This window comes from Strongylocentrotus purpuratus, unplaced genomic scaffold (genome assembly GCF_000002235.5).
Source record: "Strongylocentrotus purpuratus isolate Spur 01 unplaced genomic scaffold, Spur_5.0 spur5_contig_821, whole genome shotgun sequence".
NCBI classification, from domain to species: domain Eukaryota; kingdom Metazoa; phylum Echinodermata; class Echinoidea; order Camarodonta; family Strongylocentrotidae; genus Strongylocentrotus; species Strongylocentrotus purpuratus.
Genome location: NW_022145526.1, coordinates 923,050 through 938,549, shown reverse-complemented (window position 1 = coordinate 938,549; position 15,500 = coordinate 923,050). Strand labels below are relative to the sequence as shown.

The 15,500-nt window shown below is 39.3% G+C and overlaps 1 protein-coding gene across 1 annotated transcript; it reads left to right on the top strand.

Annotated features, from left to right (window-relative positions):
- Positions 1 to 3,156: 3,156 nt before the first annotated feature.
- Positions 3,157 to 8,434, top strand: LOC115922313 (uncharacterized protein K02A2.6-like). Its single transcript, XM_030981023.1, has 2 exons — positions 3,157 to 3,792; positions 4,850 to 8,434. Exons 1-2 carry the CDS (start codon positions 3,157 to 3,159, stop codon positions 8,432 to 8,434), a joined length of 4,221 nt encoding a protein of 1,406 aa, XP_030836883.1.
- Positions 8,435 to 15,500: the final 7,066 nt, after the last annotated feature.

Sequence of the window (15,500 nt, the reverse complement as noted above, 5' to 3'; positions counted from 1 at the left end):
GGTGACCTTGGTTGAAAGCAAGGCTTGTGCATTTAAGGTCCCTCATGAGTAGCTTATGAGTATGTCCTTAAATAACAAACTCGTCAGATAAGAATAATCCGTACATTTAAGTATCATTAAAGCCAATTTTGGAGAAAAAAATCATATAAATATAAAGCATATGGGCTAAAAGTAAATTAATACACTTTCACCTCATGTAACGTGCTGAGAAATTGAATGTCCAGGTTTTTTTCCAGTTCGGCTTGTAAATGGACATGTTTTTGACTAACTTCAATGAAATTTAAATTTATCTTTACAGAGTTTGAGGACAAATCCCTCATTTCTAAAAGATAGTTCCAAGACGAGACATGTATGAGCTGAAAGGGAAGCTAAGAAAATGAAATGTCGACATGTGTCAGAGGTTGGATTAAACACTACCCCCCCCCCCTCGAAACTTGCTCCAATCACGTGCTTCACTTCTTGAACAAGTCAAGTTAAATGGTTGGCAATTCGTTGCGCGTATGTGACTTTTTAGTAATGGACGCTGAAATTCACGATGCATTTCGTCGAAATAGAATTTATAAGCAGCTGTGTTCATTGAAGTTGACTTAAAGTCCGAAACAAATGAACAATAAATTACTAAACTATTCTGCTCGTCAAGGATACAAACGAAACAAGAACTATATATATAACCAAGTAAACAGACAAACCGTTGCTTCAAAGATACTACCAGAACATTGTTTTGATTGATCGCTGTGGCCTTCTCAATGTGTTCATCATTATTAGAAATTAATATGCTCCATCATCAACTTCGGGTGGCGCTGTAAAGCGCTGCTGTGGCCTTCACGAGAGCACGCCATGCAACTCTTTCACCTGCCATTTGTGTTGCACCTTTCATTCCTTGTCCAGACACTTTGTTGATATCATCAGTCCAGGATATTGGTGGACGACCTTTACCCCGTTTTCCTTCTGCTGCTCCTTGCAGTATTTGCTTCTCAACAACTTCAGATCTCCTAACAATGTGCCCAAAATAGTTTAGTTTTCTTTCCATGATTCCCCTTCTGATGGTCAAGTCTGTTCCAATCGTTTCCAGGAACCACACATTTGTCTTTTTATCTTTCCATGACACCTGCAACAGCTAATATGCTACACATGCATGAATAAAATAGAGTGAACTTGGGTTTAACTGTAGAAATATATGGACAGATTAATTAAATAACATTCAAGCATTGATGAAACAAATGATCATTATGATTTCCAAGTTTTGTGCACAGTGCAACTATATATGGCTTGGAATAAAAAAAAAATAATGCTTTATCTGTATTTAAAAAAAAATTATTACTGGCTGTACAGAGAATGAAAATGGGCAATGTTGCATTCAAGTTAACTGACAGACAAACCCATTGTGCTTTCTAATTCTCCCTCAACCTATTGTGATTGTAACTTTAATTTGGAAATAAATGGAGGGTGCATTTGCAATTTGGTTAATGGCCATTTACACAAATACACATATAACACTTTAATACCACTACAAATAAAGTAAACATACATACATGATACATAATGCTTTCACCAGCATCCTGTGCAAATCAAATATATATTCATAATTAATACTTATGTTGATTAGCACCTAATCTACAGAAATTACAGCAGATTACTGTTATCCTGTTGATCATGACCTGAACTAATCCAAACAGAACCACTAAACTTTTGAAACCACTACAGATAAAGAAGATTGCTGTTCATTTAAATGTAATAGCATAGCATGTACGAGAGAAACTGTAAAGTTATCGGGAAATATTGATTAATGTGTAGTATATAGGAGTATTTGTTTAGGCCAAATTGTGTAGACCTTTTGTGAGATTTCGAGGTCATTAAAATGATAACACTATAATATAAATCTTGATAAAAAACAAATCTGTGAAAATCATTGGATAGAGATGATTCCAGCACCGTTTTTGTACCGGAGTGTTGGCTCAATCAGTAGAGCGTCCGCCTCACAACCGGGAGGTCGTGGGTTCGAACCCCGGCCGCGTCATACCAAAAGACGTTAAAAGATGGGAGTTGTTGCTACCTTGTTTGGCGTTCAACAATAAGGGATAGAGCAACGTCGATCTGGCGCTGCTCAGTGGCTGCCGGGCTCACGATCAATTGGGCAACAAGAATTTCCGTTTCGGTTTAATAAAATTTGGAGTGGACTATTATGCTATTATTATTATTATCATGTTTCATACTTTTTCTGCTATTTTGCTGGTCCAAAACAACCCTTTCACTTAACAATGAAAATATTTGGTATCTTAAAATGCACTTTCACAAACAGAACTCTTATGATTACTTTTGGTACATTATTATTTCAAATGAATCATATATTTCTTTGATAATTTTTTCTCATTATCAGCTCTTGATACAGACACGATTCACATTATTATGTACGTTATGAGCCTAAATTATGACTTATTTTTATAAGAGAGGAAGTGGTGAAATAGTTTTCCAGGCTAATGTTGCATTGTAATAAATGAAGCCTCGTACGATTCCATACGTATACAGGGTTAAGAGAAATTTTGACAGTGAAAAGGGAAGAGAATAGGAAGAGAATATGAGAGAAAAATGATAAAAGCAAATCAAATGTCTTGCTCTTTTACATAGGGCTCTACTAAAGTGAATCTCCAGCACAATATATCCACAACTCAAAAGTTAAAAAGTCGCCCTCTATAGATAAAAAGGATGAAATTCAGTTCAAAGGTGCTTGATAGCTGCGCGCGCACTCTATGTGGGAAAACCCTTTCTATTTATATGATGCACAAACTGTATTATTTGTACAGGAAATCTCGTGCGAGTTTAGCATTGGAATCATATTTGTATTGCTGTATACACTTGAACAGAGACTCAGTACTTTTGATCAAAGTTACACATTTGTATTCAACGTGAGAAATTGGTACAGAACTGCATTCAGTTAGGACACACTTGTTACGTACAATCACGGTATTGGTACAATTATAGTAGGTCCACGGTACAATCTACTACTTCACTGCATTATTGTTTGTGCTTGCATGAATTGACTGTTGGCTTTTATTACACATTAGCTAATCAATCTGTAAGCTTTATTGGACATTGGATATATTTGTAGAGTGAGCTTGTGTTAGTAATAGCCAAAAATCCGATATTTCGGTACCAATTATGGCCGAGAAGACTGGGGAAGAGATAGCTCCAAGCTCTCCAGAAAACCTGACGTGTCCACTATGTCTTGATATCTTCGACGAGGCAACAATCCTGACTTCATGCGGACACACCTTCTGTCGGAAATGTCTCAAGAACTATGACCTGTCTCACCAAGACCTTGGTCACATGATCTGTCCTCTCTGCAGGAATACCACCGAGTTGTCTGCGAACCGTGTCGATGATTTTCTCACCAACGTGACGGTCAACGGACTCGTAGACGATTACCACGCCAAGTGTGGAGGGATGAATGCTGTCCTTGAGATGCGTCCAAAATGCACTGCTTGCAAGTTTCATCAAGATGCTGTCTCATTCTGTAAAACGTGTAATTTCTACATGTGCACTAATTGCGACTACAGCCATAAGCAGCTGACATCACTCTTTGAAGGTCATGAGATTGTATCCATACAGGATATCATCAACGGGAAGGTCAGCATTGGTCATCTATCCGAGAAGTGCTGCATCCACAAACAAGAGAACAAAGATATGTTTTGTGAGGATTGTAAGGTCCACGTCTGTTTCAAGTGCGTGATCGTCGGTCATCAAAATCACAAAATCAAGAATCAGGCTGATTTCGAGCAGGAGTTACGGCTTAAGGTAAACGTGGTTTCATTTAAGGTACCATAGGCGCCAGAAGCGAGGAGGGGCGCATCCTTGTGCATCCTTGCCGGAAGAAAAACGTTTGACATCGTTAATTTTGCAGTGTAAAAGAGGTTCTAAAAAAAAAAGGGTCACCATTCAAAATTCTAAAATTCTCTCTGTGTCGCTACGCTTCATCGTACATTGATGGATGCACCCTTTCTTTCAGAAGCATCAAAGCGAGGAGGCTGATAAATTTTTGTTTCTATCAAGGTGGCAGCTAAATTAATTTATCGATTAATTTTTAATAGTTCTGAATAGATTAGAAAATGCGTTTGTTCAGTAATCCATATCGACTCCCTCAATGTAGCTCCTCGTTGGAGAAAGGGAAGATCAAGGAAATGGTATGAACTAGCTATGATGTATAACAATGGATATTATTCTGCTGTAGCTACACAATTACAGAACGCTCTACGCCGAGGCCCCATAACGGGGGAGCAGGCAAAGGCACCACCGGCGAGCTAGACAATTTAGCACAATTACATTTGATAACATTACAGAATAGAAATTGTAGCTTTTAAGTGCTGTAAAATACGAAATCAACTTTATAAAACGCTCTCTTTTTCCTCTCGATCACTAGGCTTCCTCGCATTTTTATAGCTGGAATATTTTTAATCATTGAACAAGCCCTGTCAACTATAATTATATGGTCTTGAAGCGGGTAGAACGAAAACAATAATGCACTTATCTCTAGTAAAGAGGGTTGTAGTATCTTGAACAACTGCACAATTAGCATTCCATACTTTCTGGTTGTCATTGGTTACTCGTACAAGAACAATGTATAGTGTATTGTAATATGACCTGTAGAGAAGTTGAACAGAGAATACAGACACGTTATCAACCATGTAACTGAAGGCTGTTGTGTCGTCCTTTCGGCTGTCTAAATAAGGACCAAAACATTACATTTGGCGACGAAGATGTGTGATTTCGTCATGAACCTGAACTTTCATGGACACAGTCCCTCGAGTCACTGCGTAAGTTACTTTGAGAACATTTCAACATGAATTTACCCCAGTTTGAGCGTTTTGAGTGCCATGATGATCTCGCGACCGTGGGTGTGAGATGGGGAAAATACGTGAAACGGCTAGAGAACTTTTTCACTGCATTTGCTGTAACAGACGATGCCCAGAAGCGAGCGTTGCTCCTGCACTATTCCGGTCCTGATGTGCAGGAAATCTTTGAAACACTTCCAGACACAGCCACATCTTACTCTGCTGCCATTAAAGCGCTAGAGAAACATTTTGTTCCATCTGTTAATGTGGAATATGAACGTTATCTGTTTCGTCAGTGTAAACAATTGAACAATGAAACTGTTGCTCAGTATCATCTCCGTTTGCAGAAGTTAGCTTCATCATGTCAATTCTTGGACAAAACTGCGGAAATCAAATCCCAAATCGTGTTTGGGTGTACATCGCAAAATTTGAGGAGGTACGCACTTCGTGAAACTGTTACACTCGAAAAACTTCTTCATACTGCCCGCACGCTCGAGCAATCTGATCAGTATGCAGCCGAGATGGAGAGTGCTACATCTCGAGAATCAACTGTCGCTGCTACGCGTCATGACAAGCCCTCAAATCCGAACTTTGTCCAACGCCAATTTCGCACTCGTGGAAAACAGCAAGCGACCAGACAGAAAGTCACATGCAGGAATTGTGGTGGTCGGTTCCCACATCCCGCAGATAAACCCTGTCCGGCAAAAGGGGTTACGTGCCATTCTTGTGGAAAATTGAATCATTTCCAGAAGTACTGTTTATCTAGACCATTAAAGTCCAATTCTATCGCAATTCATACTGAACATACAGCAGCATGTCAATGCAGCTGTACTAGCTCTCCGCAGCCTGAGCCTCAGCGTGATCACCAACCTGCTCAGCATAGTAAGGAAGAGCAAGCTGAAACAAAGGACTATGTTTTCAATGTTAATTCTTCTTCAGCCAACGGACCGTTTGTTCAGATTGAGGTCAACGGGATCTCAATTTCAGCTTTAATCGATTCTGGTTCCTCAGTAACGATTGTGAGTCAGAACACGTATCGTTCGATTACACCAAGGCCTCATCTTGACGCGCCCTCCGTTCCTGTGTATGCGTATGGAAGCACAGTCCCGCTTGATGTTGTTGGAACATTCACCGCATCTGTCTCGTATAAATCGAAAACAGTGGAAACAAAGATATTTGTTGTCACGCACAGTGGTGATACACTGCTGGGTTGTAGCACTGCCACTGCACTTGGTCTCCTTCATATCACGTACAATCTTCAGCTAGAGCAGTCGTATAAGGATCGTTTCCTTGGTATTGGCAAACTGAAAGATCACCAATGCCATATTCATGTTGATGGATCCGTTCCTCCTGTAGCAGTTCCCCACCGAAGGATTCCCTTCCACATGAGAAAGCGAGTGGAGCAGGAACTTGACAGATTGCAGGAACTTGATATCATAGAACCGGTACATGATACACCTACTCCGTGGATTTCTCCGATCACTGTTGTCCCGAAGCGTAACAGTGATAACATCCGCATTTGTGTTGACATGCGTCACGTCAACAAAGCTGTGAAGCGCGAACGTCACATCACGCCAACCGTTGATGATCTTGTGTCTGCTTTGAATGGTGCCACAACATTTAGCACTTTGGATCTCAACTCGGGCTACCACCAGCTAGAGCTTGATGAAGAGTCTCGTCCGTACACAGTGTTCTCAACTCATGTCGGACTTTTTCGGTACAAACGACTCAACTTCGGGCTCGCATCTGCATCTGAGATCTTTCAGCACACCATTCAAGCTGTTCTTCAAGACCTACCGGGTGTCTTGAATATAAGTGATGATATTCTTGTGTTCGCGAACAACAAAGCGGACCATGACATTCGCCTCAAAGCTGTACTCGAACGCCTTCGTGAGGTGAACCTGACCTTGAACAAGGACAAATGTGTCTTTGCTGCTGACCGTGTCACATATTTTGGTCACGTTTTCTCATCCAACGGCATTAGCGCTGATCCGAGAAAGATCGAAGCCATCCGAGCGGTACCTGAACCTCGCACCGTGTCCGAAGTCCGCAGTTTCTTAGGCATGGTTAATTACTGTGCCAGGTTCATCCCTGGTCTGGCCTCGATTTCAGCACCTCTTCGCCATCTCACTAAGTCGGATAGTGAATGGGAATGGGGTCTTGCCCAAGCCGACGCCTTCGCTCAGATCAAGCAAAGAGTTTCGCAACAATGCACCATGGCATACTTCAATACGGCCAGCACCACTGAACTTATCGTTGATGCCAGTCCTCATGGTCTGGGAGCACTTCTTGTTCAGCATAACAAGGAGAACACGGTTCCTGTCGCGTTGGCAAGCAGAGCCCTCACAGACGTTGAATCTCGATATTCGCAAACAGAGCGTGAAGCCCTAGCCATCACATGGGCTATTGTCCATTTTCATGTGTATTTGTATGGTGGATCGTTTGTAGTCACAACTGACCATAAGCCGCTAGTATCGCTCTTCAACAACTGTCATGCTAAGCCACCGCTCCGTCTTGAACGATGGATCCTGAAGCTGCAAGCGTATGACTACACCGTCCAGTATCGTCCTGGTCAGCATAACCCCGCTGACTACCTCTCGCGACATCCTCAGCTATCGGTGATGAGCGTATCCGATGATCAATCCATGGCGGAAGCTCATGTTAGTTTTGTGGCATATCATGCAGTTCCAAAGTCAGTATCAATGTCCGAAATCGCTGAAGCCACAAAACAGGACCCAGTCCTACAGCACGTCATTCGCACCATCAAGAACAACAACTGGCATGACCTTCTTGCGACCTCTACTGAAAACCAATCAGAACTCCAGAGCTTGTTCATTATTCGAGAGGAATTGACAGTGTATGACAATTCTCTTCTCCTCCGCGGACATCGCATAGTAGTCCCGCAGTCTCTTCGTAAACGCATCATTGATATTGCACATGAGGGACATCAAGGCATCACAAAGACAAAGAGTCTTATCCGTGAAAAAGTGTGGTTTCCCTCTATTGACAAGATGACAGAGAAAATTGTTCGTGATTGTATCACATGCCAGTCTAACACAATCGAGCATGTCAAAGAGCCTCTGCGCATGTCCCCTCTGCCCCAAAAAGCGTGGTCAGAACTTAGCATTGATTTCGCTGATCTCCCGTCAGGTGACCACCTGCTTGTTGTTATGGATGACTATTCTCGTTTCCCCGAGGTTGAAATTGTCTCATCTACTTCAGCTCAGCAAGTCATCCCCAAGCTAGACCGAATTTTCTCAAGTTTCGGCGTTCCTGATATCGTCCGTACGGATAATGGGCCTCCTTTCAACAGTCGTGAATTCGCTGACTTTGCCGACTACCTGGGTTTCAAGCACAGAAGGGTAACCCCCAGGTGGCCCCAAGCGAACGGTGAAGTTGAAAGATTTATGAGAACACTGAAGAAAGCCTATCGCTCTGCCATCGCTCAAAACAAATCGTGGAAGCAAGAGCTCTACAGATTTCTTCGCAATTACCGCGCCACGCCGCATACCACGACTGGTGTCCCCCCTGCCACACTCCTGTTTGGCAGACCTGTCCGTACTCGCCTCCCTGAGCCTATAGTTCCCGTCTCCGACATTCAAGAATGAAATTCGGATAATCAACTCCGCTCTCGCGATCGTGGCAAGAAAGCGAAAATGAAAGCGTACGCGGATAGTCACGGTACAACACGCGAGAAGGATATCGATGTAGGAGACACAGTTCTTGTCCGCCGTGATGGTATAGTGTGCAAATATCAGTCCCCGTACCTTTCCACACCATACAAAGTAGTTAGGAAGAAAGGTTCACGAATCACTGTACGTCATGGTAATCACTACATCACGCGAAACGCATCACGTTTCAAGCGTTACACTGGTCCTATTCCCTGTGACCAATCTGCTAACAATGATCAAATTGAAATTGACCTTAGTGATGATAATGCACAAGGACAACAACTTGTTGTGCAACCGCGACGTAATCCTAGACGCAATCGACGACAACCAGCACGGTTGCGCGATTATGTTTAGTTCACAGTCTATTCATTACTCATAAACTAGTCAAAGACAAAGAAAACTGGAGAAATGCACAATATGACTAAATGATGAGACATTGACTCTTAATCTTGCATTTCTTAAAAAAAAAAAAAAAAAAACCAATCAAACAAACCAACACAAACTAGAGCCTCCAGAAATCTGGTTCAGTTTTATAAATATTGCTCTTCAATATTACGGAGTTGGAAGTAATTAATAAGGTTTTATAAAGAGCGGATTCCAATTGAATCAGTTTAATTTTCTACGTTCATGCAAAGAAAATATTTTGTACACTTGGCTATTTTTCAAAAGGGAAAGAAGAAAGGAAAATGTAAAAAGGTGTTATTTGTTGCCATTATATTGTGTTTATGAATGAATATCAGTTTTGCACAGTTTGAAGGTTTGTACATGTGTATTTGCTGATTGCTATGTTTTATAATCTATGATATTTGATATTTGAGTTCATATTGTTCGATGCTATTGCCTCATGCCTACAATGTATGACAGAACAGTCAATTGCATTTTTTATGCTTTATTATACTGAAACAGACTTGAGTGCTAAGAACAAGATTTTTATGCTAGCAAACAGTTATTGATCTCTGCAGGTCATAGGTAATTTTGATCTGTTGATATGAAAATATATCACTACATAATCAGCTTATTTCAACCATGAATACTTCCTAAAAGCCTAATTTACAACTTTTAGAGTTCACATTTTATTAGATGGTATATTGCTATATGCATAAGCTCTGCATGATCTCACAAAGTGAATTATTTCTTGTTTGAAGTGTATATATGTAATACTGGCTATCCGTAGCAAGTTTTGTCTTATGCAAGTTAGTTATTTAACCATTACATGTGTACATGAGTTCTATACATGGCTTTGTGCAAATTAGCTGAGTTTGGTTAATATTCAAGTTTGGTTTTATACTCTAAATGAGTTACAACTTGTTTTGATGTTTTTTCCAAAGTTTGTTCTTACATGGTCTAAAACACATTGATGAATGATTGTTACAGTTTGATGATGTCAAACAAGCCATAGAAATAACAACAGCTACACTGTGATTGACTTATCTCATTATAGAAAGGTTTTAATCCAGGTAGGGAGGATTGTAGTATCTTGAACAACTGCACAATTAGCATTCCATACTTTCTGGTTGTCATTGGTTACTCGTACAAGAACAATGTATAGTGTATTGTAATATGACCTGTAGAGAAGTTGAACAGAGAATACAGACACGTTATCAACCATGTAACTGAAGGCTGTTGTGTCGTCCTTTCGGCTGTCTAAATAAGGACCAAAACATTACAAGGGTGGGACAACACTTTGCCACCCCTCTCACAAGACATGAAGCTCTTGCTGTTGCTCGCGTGTAAATCATTATTTTGAAGGAGGCTGGGATTTTACGTGATTTTTCAAACTATACCCGATCACATTTTTCAATTTCACAGAAGCAATCTTTTCGCTCGGTCGCTCCACTTTCTCCCGAAATAGTAGACTCTCTGTCGAGCTATATGATCATAAACATTATAGAAACACTTTTTCATGACGTTTGTTATGACATTATAACAAATTATAACTTTACATATCTTCAATACTACAAAAAGAAGTATTAATGTATTGTAAACATTAGGCGCGAGAAAAATCTGTTTTTTTATTTTCAAACAAGCTTCATGTAATTGGCATAAAAAATTCTTCAAAATGTTCTTTTTTATTTCTCTCTTATTTGTTTTGTTTAGGTGAACGACCGGGTCCAGCGTTGTGCCACTAAGAAATCAGAACTGGAGAAGAACATTCAGAATGTGGAAGTACAACGCCATGAAGTATACACTGCCGTGCATAGATTACTGGACGATGTCGGTCAAGCCTACAACATCAAGGCCAAAGAGCTTGAAGAAAATCATCGAAATCTCATCGAGCGCATCAATGCAATAAAGCGGAGTTTCGATGACGACCTCAACGCCTTGAAATCCAACGATCGAAAGAGGATCAAGAGTATTTGTAGTTCAATAACACTAGTAGATAATGACAGACTGGGTCGTCTTGAGACAGACAGTCTGTCTGCTCATACCTTGCTCTGTGAGGAGCTGGATGCCATGCTAAAGAAGGCTACTGATCGCACTTCTGCTGCAGCCATAACGAAGAAAGCCCTGGAGAAGAGGTTCAGGCCTGCAGATAAAACTCGTCTGGACATCGGGATCATCTCAGAACCAGATCCCAAGTTGCAAGTCATTCAGTGTGTAGGTCTACGGAGACGGATGTGGGGTATGACCCCCTACTCTGATGATAGTGTGGCCATCGGATATTGGGATGCATATGGTATAGATACCATTGATTCAGCTGGTAAACAGGAGCAGTATGCACACATACCAAGTATCATGAAGTGTTATGATCTTATGTTTCAAAATGATAGGTCGTTATGCATATCGACTGGTACCAATGAAGCACACACATATTCTCCCAATGGGTCCAGGAAATCAACCATCCACATTAAAGGCAATAGCTATTCTCTCAAACTAAACAGAAGTCAATCAGATGAAATCCTCATCTCTAACACTACGAAGCAAGTCTATATCTATGACCCGACTGGATCCACTCTCAAACACACTGTTCAAACAAAACACAACTATACGAGGCAGGTATCTTCTACCAGGTCGGGTTTGATTGTCACGAGTTCATGTTACAATCCAAGCGTGTTGACGGTCTATGACAGGGATGGGAATGCTGGTAATTCTCTACGAGCTCCAAGCGGTGTCTACCTGTATGCTGCCGTGGATGAGCAGGACAGGTTGTATGTAGCGAGTGTTGATCGTAAGAATGATAACGTGGTGATCAGGCTATATGACCTTGATGGTTTGAACCTGAAGGAGAGAGTTGAGTTCAAGGTACTTAATCTGAAGCTTAGTTATGATTGGTGTTACTTGGTTTCCCTCTCCCCAAACATGCTCGCGTTTGCTTGTGACAAGAAGTTATATTTCATCAAGGTATCACTGTAATCCATGTTCACTGATCTATTACAATTATTGTTCGTGTGTATACCTCTCTGCTCCAGCTCTACTCTACAATGGGCCTATCAAGTGTCAGATTGTATTGTTTATTATGTGAACTAAACGAATGAGGAGATGTCCATTCTCTCGATAGATTTTAGTTGCCTCTGTGCAGTAGATATTATCTAATATAAAAATAACATCCCTCTTTCGAAATAATATGTAATACGTAAAATATACATAAACTATATATTTCTTTCCTTGTGTAATTGTTTTCTCTTTAAAGTTTTAACAGATGATTGTTACTGCAAAATCGAAGAATAACAACGACTACAGACACACTGTTGACAGTTTTATGTGTTGGGTCTTCGTTTTTGCGATTTACCATAATGAGTGCAAGATGAATCTCTATTGTAAGCCGGTATTCGTTGCTATAATGTTTTATTGATATTTCATTTGTAAGTGTCTGTCTCAAAGCACACACACACAAATTAAACGTCTGGCATCAATTTTCACTTATGTCTTTTCCTACAATTTTATCCCAAAAATATCAATGCTACTAAGAAGCAATTAAAAACATTACCAACTTTGAAGTTGAATTTGAAAGGTACCTACCACTTGAGACGCAAGAAATAGAAGCAAGTGATAACGTGAAATGATTTCATATTATGTTTAACTTGAAAATTGATAAAATATTGATTAACTTCTTATTAGTGTTATATCCCTAATGTTGTTATTATCAAAGTACAGTATTTAAAATGTTATTTTGTTTGACATCATGTTTTTTAATTTTTATTTTGATTATTTTGTATATATAAATAAAGTAATAATTAATATTGACCTTTTCATTAGGACCCCATTATGAAGAAGCTTTTAAGCTTCCCTGGGTGATCATGTGAAGTCATTGGTATCATAATTGTTGTGTTCATTTTATAATGTAATTTTACTCTTCGTAGTTATGCTACTGTTTGAACTTTAATAATACATCAAATCAAATTTATTTCAAAGACTTAATACACTGGGGACCATGGTGTAAATATTACTGCATTGTAATAATTAGTAATTTCACTTTGAATCTTTCATGTAACTTCGGCAGTTGTATTTTTCAAAATGATTACCGCTTCAATTCGATTCTGTTTAGTTAAATTCAATTCAATTCAATTGAATCTATAGAGATTATCGATTTATGACGTGGAATCTGGAATGTCTTCATTTCCATTTTATAACGGTAGATAGAGAATGATGTAAGAAAGGATTATGGTTATCATATGATCAATTGTAGACATGATGATAATATTGAACACCTACCCCTGGTCATGTTAGTAGATATGTATGGCAAACCCAGGGATGAAACTGGAGAAAACATCATTTTAATGTTTCCCCATCATAACAAAATAACACCCCAGATGATATAAAGTAGATGATATCGAAGAAATTCCATGCATAAACGATCTAGCTTCGGGAACAATCCCCCCCCCCCCCATTCTTTATAAATCTGTTATTGTTTTCCTTTTATTCGAAGAGGGGGAGGGGTGTGATAACCGCATCTCGATGCTAACGGCTTTTCATAATTGTTAAGTCCAACTAAGGGATAAGCTCAACTTAGGTTCTTTGTGAAACACGCCCAGGTCTTTAACCTGTTTTTGTACACAAACAAAGAAGTATTTGGGTAATCTTACTCAAATAGGCAAATAAACTTTGACACTATAGTGACACACTTAACTGAATGCATTAACTCATTAAATTGAAATTAATAACGCACAGGAATGAGTTTTGTTAATTTGACATTATAGTGACATGGCAAATGAGTATTTTAAATTATTGAGTTATTTAACCTAATTTTGTGAGTAAATCGCTCCAACTCAACTAGTGAGTAATGCTTCAATTACTCAGTCAGTCAGGTTATATCGCCGTTCTTATGGCCCTTTTTCTGCCGTTGGTCCTTCCCGGCCACGCCGGAGCCAGTCACGAGATCCATGTCTGAAATGTCGTATTTTGTATTTTTCCTCACATGTTTTGTGTTCTTTTATTAGTAAACAGTTATAGTAAGCATGTATAAGCTGTAAATAACTACATGTACATTATTTTGTTGCATGCATACGTTATTGTTGATTGACACTGGGAAAGTCGGTTAATGGTCGACAGAGGAAGAGAAAGAGAGAAATGGACGGAGATAAAGGAAGAATAGTGGAGAAAGCGGGGTTCTAAAACAGGTGTAGTTACCACCGGTCCTTTATTCTTCCAAATATAGTAATGAAAGCAAATAAAACGTCTCGCTCTATCATCCAGGATTCTAATAATTAAAGTGGATCTCCAACATAATATATCCACCACTGAAAGCCTAAGTAAGTCACTCTCTATCGAGAAAAAAATGACGAATACCGCCAGTAACCTCAAAGGTGCATTTACGCTCTGTGGGAAAACCAACTTCTATTTATAAATGCGCAAACTGCATGATATTGACAGACGGTCTACTCAAGTGTGATTTTACCATTGTAACCACATTTTTATTCAAGGACACAATTGAAAAGAGAATGCTTGTGTGTGTGTGCCTCGATTGAGGTGTCTATCCACATTCGAGCATCAAAATAGAGTTGTAAAAGCAAATATACATACTATACCAGTACATTTAGTTATCACTACAAAACACATATTTTCTCGACTGTACCATATCTTGCTGCTTACCATTTAAAGTGCTTTTAACAATTTCTCTGTCAATCTTTTGTTAATCTTATTTCTCTTTCAAATACCTATCATACCTAATCCTGGAGACTAAAATGTTATATATACACCAGAATACGATAGTTATTACAACATTCCACTGGAAACTAATCCCGATCTTCAGTGGATTCCGAGTGGATGTGTCAAATGACTGTACCTACAACTCCTTCCTGGCAAAGCTTGGTGCATGGATATAGATGCGGTGACCCGATATAACTGAATTGCATTTCCTTTGTCTCGGGGACCAAACCGAAGACAATGTTCAGGTTGATATTTTCTTCGTAGATGGCATGGATGGTCTAAGTGACTTTGTTCGGTCAATTCTTATGGGGCAAATGGGACGACTACTTCGGAACAATTTACTGGCTCATGTACTTGTTTTGCACACAGTTTTGTCAAGTATCTTCAAAGGGAAACCTAACCTTGTTATCAAACCACTCTAGAGAAAAGCAGACTGGTGAAAGTTTGAATGAAATCGGACAAACATGACAAAGCTATGAATTTTTAAAATGTGTAATCACTATAAATATGGGCTCTTTAATTTGGCTGAATCAGTAATATCTCCTCGCGTAGTGGCTGGCAACATTCTCATTTGTTCCAACACACAAAGTCACCACACACAAAAAATCTTTGTAATAAAAATACAAAATTTGACCCATGATAGTCTATTTTCTTAGAGGATCTATAACAATATGCTTTCCATGATACAATTTTCTTCTTCGTTCTCTTTTCGTCTTAACTTAGAAAATATTTTAATAATTATAGAAAGCATGTATACGCTGTAAATGTAGACAGTAGCCTATTTATTACATTAACATGTTCATTTTTCTTTGTATTTACAAATTATTGCGGAGATGTACAGGATATATTTGTGGAAGATCTGGATTAAACTTGTCTTATGTGATATTGACATCATTCTGTAAAATAATTATCCATT